A 19,765-nucleotide genomic window follows, 5' to 3' on the forward strand; every position below is an offset into this window, starting at 1 on the left:
TCAAAATTTATTAAAGACCTAAATATAAAGCCAGACACTATCAAACTCTTAGAGGAAAACATAGGCAGAACACTCTATGACATAAATCACAACAAGATCCTTTTTGATCCACCTCCTAGAGTAATGGAGATAAAAGCAAAAATAAAGAAATGGGACCTAATGAAATGTAAAAGCTTTTGCACAGCAAAGGAAACCATAAACAAGATGAAAAAACAACCCTCCGAATGGGAGAAAATATTTGCAAATGAAGGAACTGACAAAGGATTAGTCTCCAAAATATACAAGCAGCTCATGCAGCTCAATATCAAACGAACCAACAACCCAATCCTAAAATGGGCAGAAGACCTAAATAAACATTTCTGTCAAGAAGATATACAGATTGCCAACAAACACATTAAAAGATGCTCAACACCACTAATCGTTAGAGAAATGCAAATTAAAACTACAATGAGGTATCGCCTCACACCAGTCAGGATGGCCATCCTCAAAATGTCTACAAACAATAAATGCTGGAGAGGGTGTGGAGAAAAGGGAACCCTACTGCACTGTTGGTGGGAATGTAAACTGATAATTCAAAAAGAGTCATGTATCGCAATGTTCATTGCAGCACTATTTACAATAGCCAGGACATGGAAACAACCTTCGTGTCCATCGACAAATGAATGGATAAAGAAGATGTGGCACATATGCACAATGGAATATTACTCAGCCATAAATAGAAACAAAGCTGAGTTATTTGTAGTGAGGTGGATGGACCTAGAGTCTGTCATTCAGAGTGAAATAAGTCAGAAAGAGAAAAATAAATACTGTATGCTAACACATATATATGGAATATAAAAAAAATGGTTCTGAAGAACCTAGAGGCAGGACACGAATAAAGACGCAGACGTAGAGAATGGCCTTGGGGACATGGGGAGGGGGAAGGGTAAGCTAGGATGAAGTGAGAGTGACATGGACATATATACACTAGCAAATGTAAAATAGATAGTGGGGAGCAGCAGCATAGCAGCGGGAGATTAGCTTGATGCTTTGTGACCACCTAGAGAGGATAGGGAGGGTGGAATGGAGATGCAAAAGGGAGGAGATATGGGGGTATATGTATACGTATAGCTGATTCACTTTGTTATACAGAAGAAACTAACACACCATTTTAAAGTAATTATACTCCAATAAAGATGTTAAAAAAAGAGGTATCAAATTACCCATGATATTTTTCACAAAACTAGAATAAATTATCCTAAAATTTATATGAAACTATAAAAGACCCAGAATTGCCAAAGCAATCCTAAGGAAAAATAACAAAGCAGGAGGCAAAACTCTCCTACACTCAGACAATACTACAAAGTTACAGTAATCAAAACAATGTGATATTGTCACAGAAACATACATATGGATCAATTTTACAGAACAGAGAGCCCTGAAATAAGCCCACACTCCTACAGTAAATTAATCTTCAACAAAGGAGGGAAGAATATAAAATGGGAGAAAGACAGTCTCTTCGGCAAGTGGTGCTGGGAAAGTTGGACAGGAGCATGTAAATCAATGAAGTTACAATACACCCTAACACCATACACAAAAATAAACTCAAAATGGCATAAGATATGATACCATAAAACTCCTACAAGAGATCATAGGTAAAACATTCTCTGACATAAATCATATCAATGTTTTCTTAGGTCAGTCTTCCAAGGCAATAGAAATAAAAACAAAAATAAACAAATGGGACCTAATCAAACTTACAAGCTTTTGCACAGCAAAGGAAACCATAAACGAAACAAAAAGACAACCTACGGAATGGGAGGCATGAGGTATCACCTCACACCAGTCAGAATGGGCATCATCAGAAAATCTACAAACAACAAACACTGGAGAGGGTATGGAGAAAAGGGAACCCTCCTACACTGTTGGTGGGAATGTACACTGGTGCAGCCACTATGGAAAACAGTATGGAAGTTTCTTAGAAAACTAAAAGTAGAATTACCATATGACCCAGCAATCCCACTCTTGTGCATATATCTGGAAAAAGACAAAAGGTCTAATTCAAAAAGATACAGGCACCCCAATGTTCACAGCACCACTATTCACAATAGCCAAGACATGGAAGTAACCTAAGTGTTCATCAGAAGATGAATGGATAAAGAAGATGTGGCACATATATACAATGGAATACTACTCAGCCATAAAAAAGAACAAAATAATGCCATTTGCAGCAACATGGATGCAACTAGAGATTATCATACTAAGTGAAGTAAGTCAAAAAGAGAAAGACAAATACCGTATGATATCACTTATATGGGGATTCTGAGATATGGCAGAAATGAATTTATATATGAAACTAAAACAGAGTCACAGACACAGAGAACAAACTTATATACTTACCTGGCAGGGAAGATACCATGATCACGAGAACAGACTTGTGGCTGCCAAGGGGGAGGGGGTTGGAGGAAGGATGGATTGGAAGTTTGGGGTAAGGAGATGCAAATTATTACATATAGAATGGATTAACAATGAGGTCCTACTGTATAGGACAGGGAACTATATTCAATATCCTGGGATAAACCATAATGGAAAAGAATGTTAAAAAGTATATATGTGTATTATTGAGTCACTTTGCTGTATAGCAGAAATTAACACATTCTAAATCAACTATACTTCAATTAAAAAATTTTAAAAATAAGGTAAGAACATTTGAGAGAAAGTAACATATTAAGAGGATAGGCAAAGATGATTTAATATATACATAATAGGTGTCCTAAGAGAAGAAACTCAAAGTAAAGAACAGAATAAATACTAAAATCTACAACTCAAAAAAATTCTTGAAATTAAAAAAGTGAGATTCGAAACTGCACACTGAAAGATCAACCCATATACTCCCTGAAAAATTTACTCCAGAGCAACCAACATGAAGAATTCGTCTATAAAATTACTGGTCTTTAAAGAAAATAAAATCTTTTGAGAATCTTGGTAAAAATATCAAATTATTTATAAGGAAAAGAAAATTAGATTACCAATAAAACCATACTGACATCTTAGAGATGCTGTGAGCCAAGAATTTGATATTCAGCCAAGCTGATTTTCAAGTATAAAGGTCTTAAGTTGCTTTCAATATGCAAGAATTCAGAGACTATTGTTCCCATGAGTTCTTCCTGAGGAATTTACAAGAGAATGGGCTTCAGGCAACCGAAGTGAATAGAAATACATTGACATAGCACTGGTTCTGATTAATAAATTTATGTTTACAAATAGAACTGATTGTAGGTAAGGAAAAAGGATATCAGAAAACTAAAAAGTTGGGGAACCAAACTGTAGTGCTAAGGAAGTCACACTTGGGTGCTAATACTTTAAAGTAGAAAACCATGTAAGTGAATATGATAGTGAATACCTTAAAATTCAGGGGCACTATTACATGTGTGGAGAAAAGAGAGGTTTGTGATTGGTTAGGACTTGTGGATGGGCTGTAGAGTGGCTGGCAATGTTCCATTTCTTGAACTAGATGGTATTTAAGGGTGTTTGCCTTAGTAATTCATTAAGCTATACATTTGTTTTATGTGATTTTTCTGTATCTATATTCTACCATGAGAAGTATTTTTTGAAAATTTATTTTTAAAGGTTAATAATACTCCCAACAATAAAAATGAAGACAGGTAATGATAGAAAGATGGCAGCGGCCTCTAAAAACATAAAGAAAAACGTTACAGCAATTTGCTCCAAAGTTCCAAAGGCCTTCATTAGGAAAAACTTAGAACGTAGTACATTGCAAAAAAAAAAAAAACTATAAGATTTCCACATTAAGCATATTTAATAGTTTTATGGGGGGTGAAAGGAAAACTGTGCTTAATTTATTTCATCAGAACAAGAATTGGATGCTAGTTTAGATTATTAATGTGAACCATTAAAATATAAACTTTAGAAGCAAGAAAACCTACAATCCTGCAGCCTGTGGAATCAAAACTACAATGAGATATCACCTCACACCAGTTAGAATGGCCATCATCAGAAAATCTACAAACAACAAATGCTGGAGAGGGTGTGGAGAAGAGGGAACCCTCTTGCACTGTTGGTGGGAATGTAAATTGATACAGCCACTATGGAGAACAGTATAGAGTTTCCTTAAAAAACTAAAAATAGAATTACCATATGATCCAGCAATCCCACTACTGGGCATATACCCAGAGAAAACTATAAATTAAAAAGACACATGCATCCCAATGTTCATTGCAGCACTATTTACAATAGCCAGGTCATGGAAGCAACCTAAATGCCCATCGACAGACAAATGGATAAAGAAGATGTGGTACATATATACAATGGAATATTAGTCAGCCATAAGAAGGAACGAAATTGGGTCATTTGTTGAGACGTGGATGGATCTAGAGACTGTCGTACAGAGTGAAGCAAGGCAGAAATAGAAAAACAAATATCGTATATTAACGCCTATATGTGGAACCTAGAAAAATGGTACAGATGAACCGGTTTGCAGGGCAGAAACTGAGACACAGATGTAGAGAACAAACGTATGGACACCGTGGGCGGGGGAAGTGGTGGGGTGGTGGTGGTGGTGGTGTGACATATTGGATGATTGGGATTGACATGTATACACTGATGTGTATAAAATTGATGACTAATAAGAACCTGCTCTATAAAAAAAATAAATAAAATAAAATTAAAATTTTTTTTAAAAAAGAAAAAAAAATAAACTTTATCTTCTCTTGTGACAAGTTATCTGTTTGTCAACTGTCATTTTCCCTTTGCATAAACAGTTGGCTATAATTTGAATTTAAAAGAGGGGAAGGGAATGAATAGTCTGGTACTGTCATTATGGTTTAGTTTGAGAACTTTCCACATAATCCTGTCAAATTATTCCCTTGCATCTGGGCTAGCAGTATGAGTCGAAGACACATTTGTTAGTCAACAATTATTATGGCATTAGGGATTATGGGAAAATGTTAATATCAACAAACCACCATAGTGGCGTGTTGTAAAGGAAAGATTACAGACTGCTGAGTCAAGTAAACCTGAGTTTGCAGCTGATTCTTCTGCCTCAGTTTCTTTACTTTTAAGATGGGGATAATGATTCTTATCAGAATTGTCAAGATTCAAGATCATGATGGTAAAGCATAGAGCTCAATACTTAGCACATAAAAAGTGCTTAATAGAAAATTATTTTCTCCCATCCCAATAACAGCAGCTGCCTGTCTTGGCTGTGCAGAGTATAACCAAGGAGGTAATGGGGATCAGAGGGCTTGTGTAAAAGCAACTGCCTTAGTAGGGTAGCCTATAAATTTCCTCAAGTGATTTCTAGAGGAGCATCAGATACAGAAATTATTTTTCCTTTCATTCATGAGATGACCTCATACTCAAGTGGTTTTTTTGGCAGCTACTTTACCGTGAAACCTAAGATAACAAAGGGAACTCCAGAGACTGGCTCTTGGCTGATAACATAAACTGGGACTCACAATGGCCGAAAGAACACAGCTTGTTACTCTGCTTGGGAAACCCTAATACTCAGAGGAATACACATTTTAAAGCTTCCCCCAACCCAATCCTCAAATACTGTGATCAGTACTAAATCTAAAACAACTCATTAAGAAATCTCAGTGCAGATTTTTCACAAAGTAGGATGAAATTACAACTCAATTCAGAACTCAGACAAGTTTTCTTTGTTTTCTTCCCAAGTCTGAATTGCTTCTAGGTTAGTTGTTATTTTATAGCCATTCTTATTCAAGAAGGGCTGTGTGGTTTTCTCTAGCAATTGCTTGGCTAGAAACTTCAGCAAAATGGGTAAACTTGTTTTTTCTCTCCCTCTTCAGTCCCCACACTTCACAAATGTTTTCTAGTAACATGTATATCAAGCAAGTAGCTGTTTCAAAGTCAGATCTGGAGGAAGTAGTAATGATAGGAGCAATTTCTAAGGGGCCAGATGCCAAAGAATAATCATATTTTTCACTCATACATCCTCAATCTCTAATACAAGCTAATGTGTGAAGTGCTGCTGGGCTGGTTTACAGAAATGCTAGCAGAAATCCAGTGAATGCTGGAAAGGAGATATGTTTGTCCTCCCCAGAGGCTATTTCAATAATGTTAATTCTTAACTGGCTTGGCTGGTGTATTTGACAAACAGCCCAATAGAAACATTTGCTGTTTGACATTATTTTATTCATCTCATGAAGCCTGCATGCAAGGTACTCTTGCAGATGCAAAACTCAGCAGTAATAGTAGCATTTTTTGATTTTTTCCAGCAAATTTTCATTCAAAGGCCTCAAAGGGCATGATAGGTATTAAAACACTCCTTTAGAAAGAGAAACAAGGCCTCAGTAGAGGAGAATCATAGAACTCTGGGAAACTAAAAGAAAAGTTTACACCAACTTCTCACCTACAAATAGCTGGTGGTGAAGCCATGATTAAGCTCTGCTTCCCTATTGGTCCCATGGGCAGCTCTCTGGGCAGTAAGGCAATACAGATGCTCTGGGGCATTGGGTCCTCAATTCTTTCCTAAACTTTTTGGAAGGAAGTGTTTCAAAGTGTTTATTTATTTTCCACTACAATTTGTGGCCTTATAAGTTTTATTCAGCATTTACGTATCTTTCATGCTGTCTCCACAAGATAAAATTTGACCACCACCAAGATTCATAAATTTCTTTGCTTTTACCCCTATTCCTCATTGTCTCTCATCATCTTTATTTTATTCCTGATATTAGTGTTTCAGAAAAATATATTTTTTAATTTTCACCTGATTATTCCTCTTAGTCTAATCCTTGTTACATGTGTTACTGCATCTTGCTTGTGCTAGAAAATAAAATATTCTTAGAAAGAAGAAAGAGGAAGAAAGAACTGAACTTCTGGGCTCTGATCTGGAAAAGAGGAGTTTTGCTAGCTAAGGTTGAAATTTGTATTTTTCTTCCTCTTGACTTTCTGATGAGTTGTTCATGAGGTAAATTTTCTAAAGACTGATAAATGTCAACAATGCTAAGAAAGAATTTTTGATGTCTTGATCAAATGGAATTTCTCAATATCACAGCATACATTCCCTTTCATTAACGTTTCCTGAGAGGTAAGTGTGTGTGAGACACCAAGCTAGTACTGAGCAGGCCACCATTTCTGCCTGAAAAGAGCTCAATATGACGGTGGCAATGGCAATGAGATACACATGCCTTATTTTCAAAGGTTATCCTGGCTAATAGTCACAAGCAAGGTAACTAGTTAATACACAATATTAATGGCAAACACTAAAAAATATGATGTTGAACCCTCCTCTCCCACCCCATCTCTGTGTCACACACACACACACACACACACACACATATATATATATAAATAGTAATACCCTGACCTCACCAGTTAATTTAGTTGTCCAACTAATAAGAGAAGAAATTCTCAGGTTATGCTTTTGCCTTTTTAGGGAAGAGCATGTGAACTTCTCATTGTTGTCTTAATTACAGTCTCAAAATATGATGACTAGCAAATATTACTACAACCCAGCAAACTAACAGTGGTGATATTTTACAACACAGTAGTTTTATTTTCTTTCACACTGCATGCATTATCCCTAAAAGTGGAATCTTCCACAGGAAACAGAAATTGCCTAACTAGATATTAGGAATATATGAGAGAGAAGGGAATTTCCACCTCTCTTTCTGGATGGGCGGTTCAGAATGCAAAACTGGCTCCTAGGATGAGTAGTAAAGTACTTATTTTGTTTTCTTGTAATTCCTGGGCATGGGGATGTGGCGCTGGGAGTGATCTCACAGAGCTGAGGTTGGGAGAGGGGTTCTCTCCCTTAAAACTGCAGAGGCTACCAGATCAAGGGAGGATGTAGCAGGGATAGTGGTTGGAACACAGGAGGGGGAAGATTAATAGGTCAAGCAACTAGGGCACGAAAGGCCAAAAAGCAGTCAAAATCAGAGGAGGACTTGGAACAGGTTGTTTGTAGACAGGATAAAGGAGATGGAAAAGTGAGGGAGATGCATGCAAGAAAGAAGGTGTTAAGTTGGAAGGGAGGAAAGCAATCTGAGCAACGTGAGAAAGGAACTATGGCTGTAGTTGTTCCCCATCAACTCTCTTTGGTGGATAAAATGGTTTGCATCTAAGTTGGGCTAGCTTGAGATGGGGAGGAGGAGCTGTATGGAATTATATAGTCATAAGTAAATATGTATGTAGTAATGTCACACCTATTTATACAGTGGTAGCCTGTGTAAGTTTAAGGAGTCTGGTTTCATTCTCTCTAGTTGCCATATTGATAGCTGAATATCACCCCATCTTCACCATGCTTTCACCAGGCTGGGAGAGTATCACCCTTCAGCTATGTGCTACCTTTTATTTACTGTTGGCATGTATTGACTATCTTGTTCCCTCATTTGTGATGCCAAAAGTCCAGGGGTACTTTACAGTTTGTTCCTTGGTTTTATGGAATATTTATTGTTCCAGATGATCTAGATGAAGTCAACTCAACTCTTTATATTCACCCATATACAGCAATCACCAAAGATAGTTTTCCATAAAGTAGAAACCCAGATCTAGTTCAGAACAAAATGCCTGGCATGGTGCCTTGCATGTGGTGAAGTATTCAAGGAATGGTTGTTGTATGGATGAGTAAGATGACAATACCACCGACCAGGACATTCTCTTTTATTGACAGTGATTGTACTTTCTTTAAGGTTTACTCTGTAGGATGCATTATCGAATGCATTATTCTAACTTGCATTCAGTCATTGAAGATGGCAGTGGAGTGTAGTTTACAATGACTATTTCCCATTGGGTTAAATTATGTCATAAAATTCAGATATTTTGTTCAATAAAGAAATGATTCAGAAAGCTATTTTTATTCCTTTTGTGGGGGCAGGGTGTGGTCAGGGATATGGGATGAGGCTTTTGGCCTCATTCTGTAAAAACTACATTGTTCCAAGTCAAAGGTTTAAATCCTCCTGAAAAGGTCATCTTTTTACATACTGCTCCACATGTATATGTATTTGACAAAATTGACAATGGAGGTTTCTTTACCAACTCTTATTCTTTTCTCCCAGGAAATATTTCATCATTAAGGCAGTAAGGTTACTGAGCATTTCATATGGCTACATGAAAAAATATTGCCTAGGTGATGCACTGTCAAAAAATGACAAGTATCTGAGAAAATACAGCTGTGGAAAATGATGTAAACATTTATCCTCAAAGCTATTGCCATTTTGATTTAGTAGGTGAACATAATTTTATAATATGAAATGCTCTAATAATTATTGCATTTGTCAGCTGCTTTATAGTCTTTTAAAAACTAGGTGTGAATTTATTCATTATACATTTATTCCTTGCCTACCATATGCTAAAACTACAGAAAGTTCTGGAATCTACTGTTTTTGTTTATCCAACCAACAATCTAACAATGTAGATGGCAGCCAAAACCCCAAAATAGTCATTATAATTCTCACTTTAGACCCACGCCGTTTAAATTCTCTAAACTAGTAACCCTATTCGAATGGAAAAGTACTAGGTTAGTTTCCCAAGGCAAGCACGTGTGAAGTAGCATCAAGCTATTATTGTTTTTGGCATCTAAGCAAGAGCGGAAACCAGGCTCCTTGAAAAATCTATCCGGAAAACAAAGTTTACCTTTAACATTCCCCACTTTCCTTTCTCTGTCCCTCTCCTATTTCTGGCATTATTATTATTGCCTTCATTATTTATTGCCTTCATTTATTCTTTCCGTTCACTCACTCACCAACTAGTTATTTTTCAAACAAGAGTAAGGCCAGGGCTTCCCTGGTGGCGTAGTGGTTGAGAATCTACCTGCCAATGGAGGGGACACGGGTTCAAGCCCTGGTCTGGGAAGATCCCACATGCCGCAGAGCAACTAAGCCCGTGAGCCACAACTACTGAGCCTGCGCATCTGGAGCCTGTGCTCCACAACAAGAGAGGCCGCGACAGTGAGAGGCCCGTGCACCACGATGAAGAGTGGCCCCCACTTGCCATAACTAGAGAAAGCCCTCGCACAGAAACGAAGACCCAACACAGCAAAAATAAATAAATAAATAACTAAATAAGAGTAAAGCCAGTGGAGAAACAAAGATATAAAAGGGAGAGACCCTGTCTAAGGCAGCTACTGATTCTGTTCTAAAGTCATGTCCAGGCATTACCACAGTACAAAGAAGAACATGACAAGTGCCATTTAGTCTACATAATTGTGAGAGTTCAGAGGATGTAAAGAAACCAAGCTTCATACCACCTGTGACCTGCCTTCTCTTGAACTACCCTTCCTCTCAACCAGAGGCTTATGACCTTTGCTGCAAATGAGTATCTCCTGAAGTGTTTCTAAAATTCCTGATACCCAGGCCAAATCCAAGGCCTGTTAAAAAAAATATTTCTGGAGATGGGACCCAGATGTCAGTATTTTTTAAATTGGTTATTCCACTGTGCAGCCTAGGTTGAGAAACATTGTCTTAAATATCTCCCTTTTTTTAAGTCTCATGTTACCCTAACAACAGTATAGAAAAGGCAAGTAACTTCGGGGAAAATATTCACTTTTCTCATTCTGTTGATAACCACCCCCAAACAAGTAAGCAAACAAACAAAATCAAAGTTACAACAACAACAACAACAAAACCGTTCTCATCGTTAAGTTCTTGAGGTAGGGAATTAGAAATTACCAAAAAAAAAAAAAAATTAAAAATTAAAAAAAGAGATCTTGGCAATCATTGGTGGAAGAAGCAGTAAGGTGGAAAAAAAGGCATTTTCTGGAGTGTGGTATAGTTTGAGAGATTTAGGGAAGAAATGTGATCAACTGCTGAAGGTGAAATTGTGTAGTTAAACTATGTGGTCAGATGCAAAGATCTTGGACAAAGGGAATGAAAGAGTAGTAGGAAGTCTGATTTGTTTTGACAACAAACCTTTAGTATTCATTCCAATAAATTTCACAATATTAGATCAGTGGCCAAATTATTAAGCCTTTTTTAGGATTTGTAACAACAAAACAAAATAAAACACAAGTCATAAATCAGGATTAAGAATCTGACCCTTAATGTGATGGATGGGGGTGGAAGTTAGGGAACCATAACAAAGAGCCCCAAATTTGGCCACTGTAATAAAACTGTGAAATGTGTTGGCATCAGTGCAAAAAGTCTGTTGTCAGCAAATAAAAATGAAGTAAAAGAACTTAGAAGATATTTGAAGTGTTCTGTTTACCTCCAGCACCCTAAAGCATCTTTTCCATGTTCTTCCTTCATACTATGATTGATAGTGAGGTAGATTAGAAAGCCCAGGGATGGGACAGACACAGATTCCAACTCTGGTTCCTTGTTTACTATCTGTGGAAACTTGGGTTTATACTTTAATTCTCTGGGCTTCAGCTTCCTCATTAGTGAACTCAGGGATAATATCTATTCCAGAATGTTGTGAAAAATAAATAGAGAGAAAATAATACAGTTGGGGCTCTTAAAAATTTTAAGACTCTTCCTCTTTCCTTTGTCTGCTGTTGCTGCTGTAATCTGTTAAGGCAGCTTAAATTCTTACAGATGTAGGGGAGATAAAAATGTTGTATGACACAAACTCGCTAATGGTAAAAGTTTGTTCTTGGGATGGGGGTGGGGACTGGGTCATCCAAGCCTAAACATGATAGAGTCTTCTACCATGAATAAACATGCTCAAATCATTGGAGGCAAGTGACTGAATATTTTTGACCTTCTGTTTACCTACAGACGAGGTCTTGCTCTAGATTAGCAAACCTAAGGGCAAAGTCAAAGGTTAGCAGGGCTCTTGCAGGTCTGAGGTGGGAGTTGGGAGGCAGAATTCGTGAAATTGGAGAGTGAGAATATGCTCTCTTCAGGGCTCAGCCTTTTCTTACCTCCAGAAGGTTGCTGGCAAGCAGGGGTTTAAGCTCAGTTGTTGCTACGTTTGATTTTTCAAGAAAAGTCAACTCCATATTTAATGTAAAAGCTCCCAGTTTTTAAATGTTGATTCCATTTTTTTTCAACATCATGTGAGCCAAACAAAACACATCTGAATACTGCCCATGTGCTACCAGTTTGCAAACTTTTCATTTTGCAGGTCCTTTTCACTTTTAGTGCCCTCTACTCTGAGCCCAAGAATAAGTGTCTCCATCGCAAATGACAGGCTCACCCTAAAGGTTAGAAATACAGTCGTACCCCCACTTCCAGGTAGTGTTTCCTGTTGCTAGTGTTTTCTTATCCATAATTAATGTTACCTCCCAGGCAATTCTTATGCAAACAGCCTCTTGTTCCAAAGTTAAAATCAATTGTATTTCCTGTTACTTGCTAAAGTGTGTAGACTTAATTTTCTGCATATTAGCTTTATTTAAAACATCTGGTGGCTGGTTTCATTTCCCCAGGGCCCAACCTAATTTTGTGCCAACTCTTGGGAGGTAAAACTTTAATAAACGTTCACATTTGTAAAGCTGAATATTTTTTAAAAGGCTTAGAGAAACAGTCTTCTATCCCACTTGGTATGGACTGAATTGTGTCCTCCCCAAATTCATATGATGAAACACTAAACTTCAATGTGACTACATTCGGAGAAAGGACCTTTAAGGAGGTGATTAAGGTTAAATGAAATCTTTTTTTTTTTTTTTTTTTTTTGACCAGGGATTGGACCTGGGCCCTCTCCAGTGAGAACGTGGAGTCCTAACCACTGGACTGCCAGGGAATTCCCGATTAAGTGAAATCTTAAGGATGGGGCCCTAATCCAATAGGACTGGTGTCCTTATAAGAAGAGGAAGAGATAACAGGAGTGCAGGTACCCTGAGGAAAGGCCATGTGAAGGTACAGTGAGAAAGTGACCAACTGCAAGTCAGGAAGAGAGCGCTCACCAAGAACCAAACCTGCCAGCACCCTGATCTTGGACTTCTGGCCTTCAGAACTGTGAGGAAATAAACTTTTGTTGTTTAAGCCACCCAGTCTATGGTATTCTGTTGTGCGGCCCTAGCAAATTAATCCTCGACCTTTAACTATCCTGTCTTTGGCAACTGACCTCATTCCAGTCATTCTCAGAGAAATCCCACTTTTAGATTCTCATCTGACTTCCTGTCAAGACATTGTGGAAATTTCTATATCATTAATCAAAAGAGTCCCCTGTCTGGAAAGTATATCAAATCCTATATATAATGGCAGAATACCAACTATTTGGTGACTCACCCATAAAATGTGAGATAAAGGAAACCAATCCTTTTCCCAAGTTTTAAAACTTCTCCTCGTTTGTCAGATGCTCCCGTGAGTCGCACTATGCCGACTTTCTTGAGCCTGGAGAGCCACCTGTATGCATGCTCATCATCTTTTAAAACATCTTCAAAATCCAGAGTAGGTAGCTGGAACTCTGAGCCCCAGTACTGACATTCTGTGAATTAAGAAAAAGAAGAAACCAGATGGGATTGCACTGTTTTTAACATACAGTGAGAACCTCAGAGAAGGGACTAGTTCATGGAAGCTGACCTTTGTTCTACCATGGAATTGATTAAATTTCAGTCATATTAGAAATGCCCAAGTTACCAGCTCTTCTTCCCTGGACCCAAGCCAGTCTACTCTATGCTTTCTGCCTACAATTGTGGAAGATCCATGACAGGTATTCACTATAGCACATTTGTCAAGAGAATGTTGTTTAGCTTGCGATGGCTCCTGATACAGAGATCCTTAGGGCTTCTCTGCCTGGACATTGCTTAGAAATAGCCTTGAAATATTGTGTATTTTAACAGCCAAGTTATATTGCTCAATTCCAAATAGAGATAAAATCAGAATCATGTGCTAGAACAGCTTATGCCTATCCCTGGGGGTCGGGGTGAGAAGTGTTTGCCATGGTGGAACTGCTCCTTCTTCCTCTTATTTTACCTGATAAGAAGCTTTCTCTAGGGTCAACTTGTTCACAGGAGTCAGCAAAAACTGTCCATGGGGAGGAAAAGATGAAAGTTGTGCTCATGGCACACACAAACACTTTGGTGACAATACCACATGAGATAAAGTCAAATACCTTTCTTTGTTTTCTGATCCCTCATGATTTATGGCTCATAAAAATGTTTACTTGAAAAAAACAGAAAGGAAAACAAATGTAGAAAATAATTTGCTTACAAACCAGACTCTCTCAAAGGAGGTATAACACAGAGGAGACATAATTTTGTCAAGGAAAATAACTCAGATATTAACAATTACATTCAGCAAAGACCACTCTAGCTAATCCACTTGATTTCTTCATTTTGGGGGAAAGAATTTGCCTTAGGAAGGCAAGCCTTCCTAACAAGTGACAGAATTAGGTCTTATGATCTCAAAATCATCCTATGCAATGCCTCCCTTTTCTAACTGGGAAATATATGTCATGTTACAGAAAACAATGCCAGAGCCTCCAATTTAAGACAAAAGATTGGGTCAGTGTTCCCTTGTAGTAGTTGTAAATTGGGAATCATTTCTTCTTTGATGTCAGCATGGCTGTTTCTGCAGAACCAAGGATTTCTTAGGAGTCAGATGTTGGTTTAGTAGTAGCAAAGATACTTACAGGTGCAGGAAGCCACTTCCTGATCTCCCATCAGCGAGTTGCATGAGGACATTCACAGAGATGAGCAGGTGTGTATCAGGGCGGGGAGGGGGGGAGAACTAATCATATTATAAACACATATATTGCCAAAGTTTGCATAATATTGCATAATGCATAATGAGGCAGAATTTTCAGGACCTAAATTGCAAACTCTAAATGAGTCCTCCCTAGTGGCTGCATTCATTATTTTGGACAATGTTAATATTCTTCAGTATTGAATACATTCCAGGTGACTTACTGTATCTTCTCAGGAAGTCAAGTTTATATTCAGCAACTGGTTCCTAATTTTTGTTTTAACTCTTCTCTTTGTGGGACTAACCGTAACTGAAAGAACTATAGCTGTTCCTGCTCCTTTTTTTTTCAGTGTTTCTTATCAAGTGCTTTTAGAGAAAAAACTTAGAATTTACTATTAAACCAAGTCAGCTTGGCAAAGAGAAGCAGCTCAGTACATGGGCCAGAGCAATTTGACTAAAGCAATAACAATGGGGTGTGAAGGGTTTGGGATATAATCATAATTTTTTTTGGAGGGTGGATGGTGTAAAATACAGGTTCTTTGTCTTCCTTGATTCTATTAGCTACTCAATAATTATTTGTTGGTTTATTTTTTCAATAAGTCTAATATTTTACCATGTTGTGAGACACTGTGATAGGCAGTAGGTTTTCAGGAACTCATAGTCTATGGGAGACTTGGACAAGGAAACTGACAATTAAAACATAATATGCATTTCTCTAATGATTTGCATATTATGTTTTAAACACCAGTCAGAATGGCCATCATCAAAAAATCTGGAAACGATAAATGCTGGAGAGGGTGTGGAGTAAAGGGAACACTCTTGCACTGCTGGTGGGAATGTGAATTGGTACAGCCACTATGGAGAACAGTATGGAGGTTCCTTAAAAAACTACAAATAGAACTACCATATGACCCAGCAATCCCACTACTGGGCATATATCCAGAGAAAACCATAATTCAAAAAGAGTCATGTACCACAATGTTCATTGCAGCTCTGTTTACAATAGCCCGGAGATGGAAACAACCTAAGTGTCCATCATCGGATGAATGGATAAAGAAGATGTGGCACATATATACAATGGAATATTACTCAGCCATAAAAAGAAACGAAATTGAGCTATTTATAATGAGGTGGATGGACCTAGAGTCTGTCATACAGAGTGAAGTAAGTCAGAAAGAGAAAGACAAATACCATATGCCAACACATATATATGGAATTTAAGAAAAAAAAATGGTCATGAAGAACATAGGGGTAAGACAGGGATAAAGACACAGACCTACTAGAGAATGGACTTGAGGATATGGGGAGGGGGAAGGGTAAGCTGTTACAAAGTGAAAGGGCGGCATGGACATATATACACTACCAAATGTAAAATAGCTAGCTAGTGGGAAGCAGCCACATAGCACAGGGAGATCAGCTCAGTGCTTTGTGACCATCTAGAGGGGTGGGATAAGGAAGGTGGGAGGGAGGGAGACTCAAGAGGGAAGAGATATGGGAACATATGTATATGTATAACTGATTCACTTTGTTATAAAGCAGAAAGTAACACACCATTGTAAAGTAATTATACTCCAATAAAGATGTTAAAAAAAAAAAACACTGGGAAGATTCGAAACACTGAAAAATAAATAACATAATATGGTAGATGCTATAGTTGAAGTACGTTCAGGATACCATGGAGATATCAGATCTTCTGATCCCTTACCTAATGCTCCTTCTATGATGCCAGCTGCTCTTTTATATGCATGAAGTTCCTCAGGTCTGTCCCTCATGCCTCAACTATTTCTTCTGAAATCAAAGTTGGTTTTATGGGCCCAGTGCGGTTCTGCTGCACTACTCTGCTCTCTAATAAGAGTTGGCTTTATATGAAAGAGCTTTTGTTCAAAGAGGCAATCTATTCGACTTTGTTTTGAATATTGGATTATATGGTTGTTTGCTTTGCCACTCCCATTTGCCCATTTCATTTACAGTCTCCAGATTGTAATATCTGATACTAATCAAAAAGGTCCGTGAAAAGAAGGTGATACATATCATAAATATTGCTTATTGGCTACTTAGCTAGAAAAGTCATTTGGCTTCCAGTTAAGAGAAAAATTTCCTGGGCAAAGTATCAGTGTTAATGACATAATAAATCACTATCTCCTCTTTCCAAAGCTTACACCTATGTAGACTACACCCAAAAATTTAAAAAATATTGAAAACAACTTTAAGCTTGTTGAGCCCCAAATGAAAGTTATAGGTCCATAGAGTATTAGAGGTAGATGAGAGGTGGAGACTCATCTTGCATTTTCACATTGGCTTTAGGATTTCCCATCACCATGGGTTCTTATTATTGAATAAAAAATCATCTAGACTACAGCTGAGGATTCTCCTAGTTCTTGGGCACTGTGATGATCTGGCCAAGGGCAAATTTTTCATTCCTGTGCAGACTGTTAGATGGATTAGATATGATCTACATGGCCATCTATAGCAATGTGTTGTCTTTATTACAAAGGGTTAAGTAATTAATTGATGAGCCTTTGTTATAATATTTAAAAGAAAAAAATTTTTGCCCTATTGAGAGCAAACCAGACTGGAGAGATAGTATGGTCTAGACTGAAATATTGTCAAATAGAACAGATGAAGGAAATATTCTCTATCTGTACCATCCAGAATCATAGCTGCTAATAACATGTGGCTATCAAGACTTGGCATGTGGCTAGTGGAACGAAGAAACTAAATATTTTCCTTCATTTAATTCAAACTGATTTAAATTTAAACTTAAATAGCCACATATCACTGATACTGTATGAAACAGGACATGAATAGAATAAAGAACATGGAGCTAAAGAGGCCTGGGTTTGAGTCATTGTCTTGCTTCTTACCAGCTTGTTTCCTTATCTTTTCGCTGATCCTCCATCTCTTAATTTATAAAATAACCATACTTATATTTACCTTGCAGATCATATGTTGACCATGCAATGAGATTATGCAAGGAGCTTGGTACAGTGCCTGACACATAGTAGACCAATAATAATAATAATAATAATAATAATATAATAGTTAATATTTGCTGAATATTTTCTAGGTGTCAGGCACAGTGCTAGGTGCTCTCCATACCTTATTTTTTTTAATGTCTGTAATAAATATATGCGATAGATGCTTTCAGTATTCCCATGTTACAGAGAAGGGAACAGAGATCCAAGTCTTTCAGCTAATGATTTGCAGAGCTAGTTAGGCAAATTCAGGTGACTAATTCCAAAGTCTGTAATTTCAACAACTACACAGAAAATAAACATTTAATGCCTTGAAATACTGTTGTTACATGTATTCTTAAGTCCTATGTCTGAATGTCTGCAGCTTATTCTATCCCCTACAAAGGAAATCTACTTTCTAGATGAAAAAGAAAGCAGGGCAAATTACAATTAGGAACACTCTGTCTGGACATGTTCAAGCATGAGTGTTTAAAGATAAACCTTGGTTCCCAGTCAGGATTTTTTTTCTTTCTTTTTTTTTTTTTTTTTTTTTTGCAGTACATGGACCTCTCACTGTTGTGGCCTCTCCCGTTGTGGAGCACAGGCTCCGGACGCACAGGCTCAGCGGCCATGGCTCACGGGCCCAGCCACTCCGTGGCATGTGGGATCCTCCCGGACCGGGGCACGAACCCGTGTCCCCTGCATCGGCAGGCAGACTCTCAACCACTGCACCACCAGGGAAGCCCTCCTAGTTAGGATTTTAAATGCAGTAAAAGCTTTATGACTAGGTTTCATGGCACAACTCTTTGACAGCATTGTTATTCATTGCTTTTGTGAAATGAACCAAAGCTTAAAAATCAGCTAGCTTCTTTTTTTAAATTTATGCCAGTATATGTCAGTGATCCATGCCAGTCTGGTTTTACTTAAGGCCTTTATCACTTTCCAGAGAGTTTTAGTGACAGTGTAGCAGGGAAATGTAATAAATAGAGATGGAAAAAACACTTTCACAAGATGTAAATATTTTCAAAACTTTTGTAGTTTGAGCATTTTGTGGATTCAAGAAAGCTCTGTTAAGGGCACACACTATATACATCTATATATAATTATAGCATATTTTAGTGAATTTTTGTTTCTACATGAGTCATTTTCCCATTATAGAATAACATACACACACACACACACACACACTCTCAAACACACATGCACATACACACACGATATTCTTTGTTTTAAAAATACAAAATGAGTTAGATTCTTTTAATAAATTTGTTACTCTTTACACGTGTAAAATTAACCATATTCACACAAAGACTCAGTATAAAACTCAGTATAAGGCTGTTCATATCATACATAGCATAGTCTGTACTATACATAATTTCAAATTCATAGGATTTTACAATCAGGGGTTGGTCACAATACCTTTTAAATTCTACAGAGTTTACAGTTTTCCAACTATAGCTCCTATTTTGGTGTACCTTGGCAGGAGCTTTGAAAAAAATCAGTGACCAAGGGCCACAACCCATCACAGGATCTGTGTCCTAATACGAGCCACTCACAGACTCAGTTATGCCAATTGTGACTTTCAGAGACAGCACTATGACTAGCCAGTTTCCAAATTCATCAAAACATCCCTGATATAAAATACTCCAATTTTCCGGGCAAAATAACCTACATCTTCTTAATAAATCCACGAGTAAGATCATTCTATGATTTCTGTACAGAAACTTTGCCATTGAAAAAGTAATTTAGTAGCATTTTCCCAGTCCCCCCCCGCCCCAGCTGCAAAACTTCACTACTGGGGACCATAAGAAAACATGCTGACCTAGAGTAAATCATTTGTTAGGTGAATACATTAAAAGAAAATTTAAATTTCACACTTGGGTCTGGAAACATAAACAGTATGGAAAATGACGGAATATTTAAGGCATGAACCACCCTTTCTAATTTAACTTATAGACTTACTAATAAATACTTCCTTGAACATGTGCTTCACACATCATAAAATTTATGAACAGGCTACATGCTGGCTTTCAAGACACCATTTGTACAAGGCTTCCTTTTCAGGGTTAAGCCTCACATTCCTGGATCCTGAGTTGTATTTCAAAAAAGGAAAAGACACAAAGAAGCTCTTCAGTTAAAGATTCATGAGTACAGCATGCAGGGTTGCAATGTGTTATTTCAAGAGTTTAGGACCTTCTGTCTATCTGCACCGAACTGTGTTGTTGGCTCTGAAACAGCTCATCTCATGGGCTGATGATCAGCTGATTGCTTACTATCTTTCCC

At 37.6% G+C, this 19,765-nt stretch overlaps 1 protein-coding gene across 1 annotated transcript in view; it reads right to left on the reverse strand.

Moving 5' to 3' along the window:
* BBOX1 (gamma-butyrobetaine hydroxylase 1) overlaps positions 1-19,765 on the reverse strand; it is a 70,082-nt gene that overhangs the window by 35,428 nt on the left and 14,889 nt on the right. The window contains exon 3 of the mRNA XM_060104955.1: positions 13,131-13,329. Within this exon, the coding sequence (XP_059960938.1) occupies positions 13,131-13,329 (199 nt within the window). The remainder of the gene's footprint in view (positions 1-13,130; positions 13,330-19,765) is intronic.

Source organism: Mesoplodon densirostris, chromosome 7, assembly GCF_025265405.1.
Source record: "Mesoplodon densirostris isolate mMesDen1 chromosome 7, mMesDen1 primary haplotype, whole genome shotgun sequence".
NCBI lineage: Eukaryota > Metazoa > Chordata > Mammalia > Artiodactyla > Ziphiidae > Mesoplodon > Mesoplodon densirostris.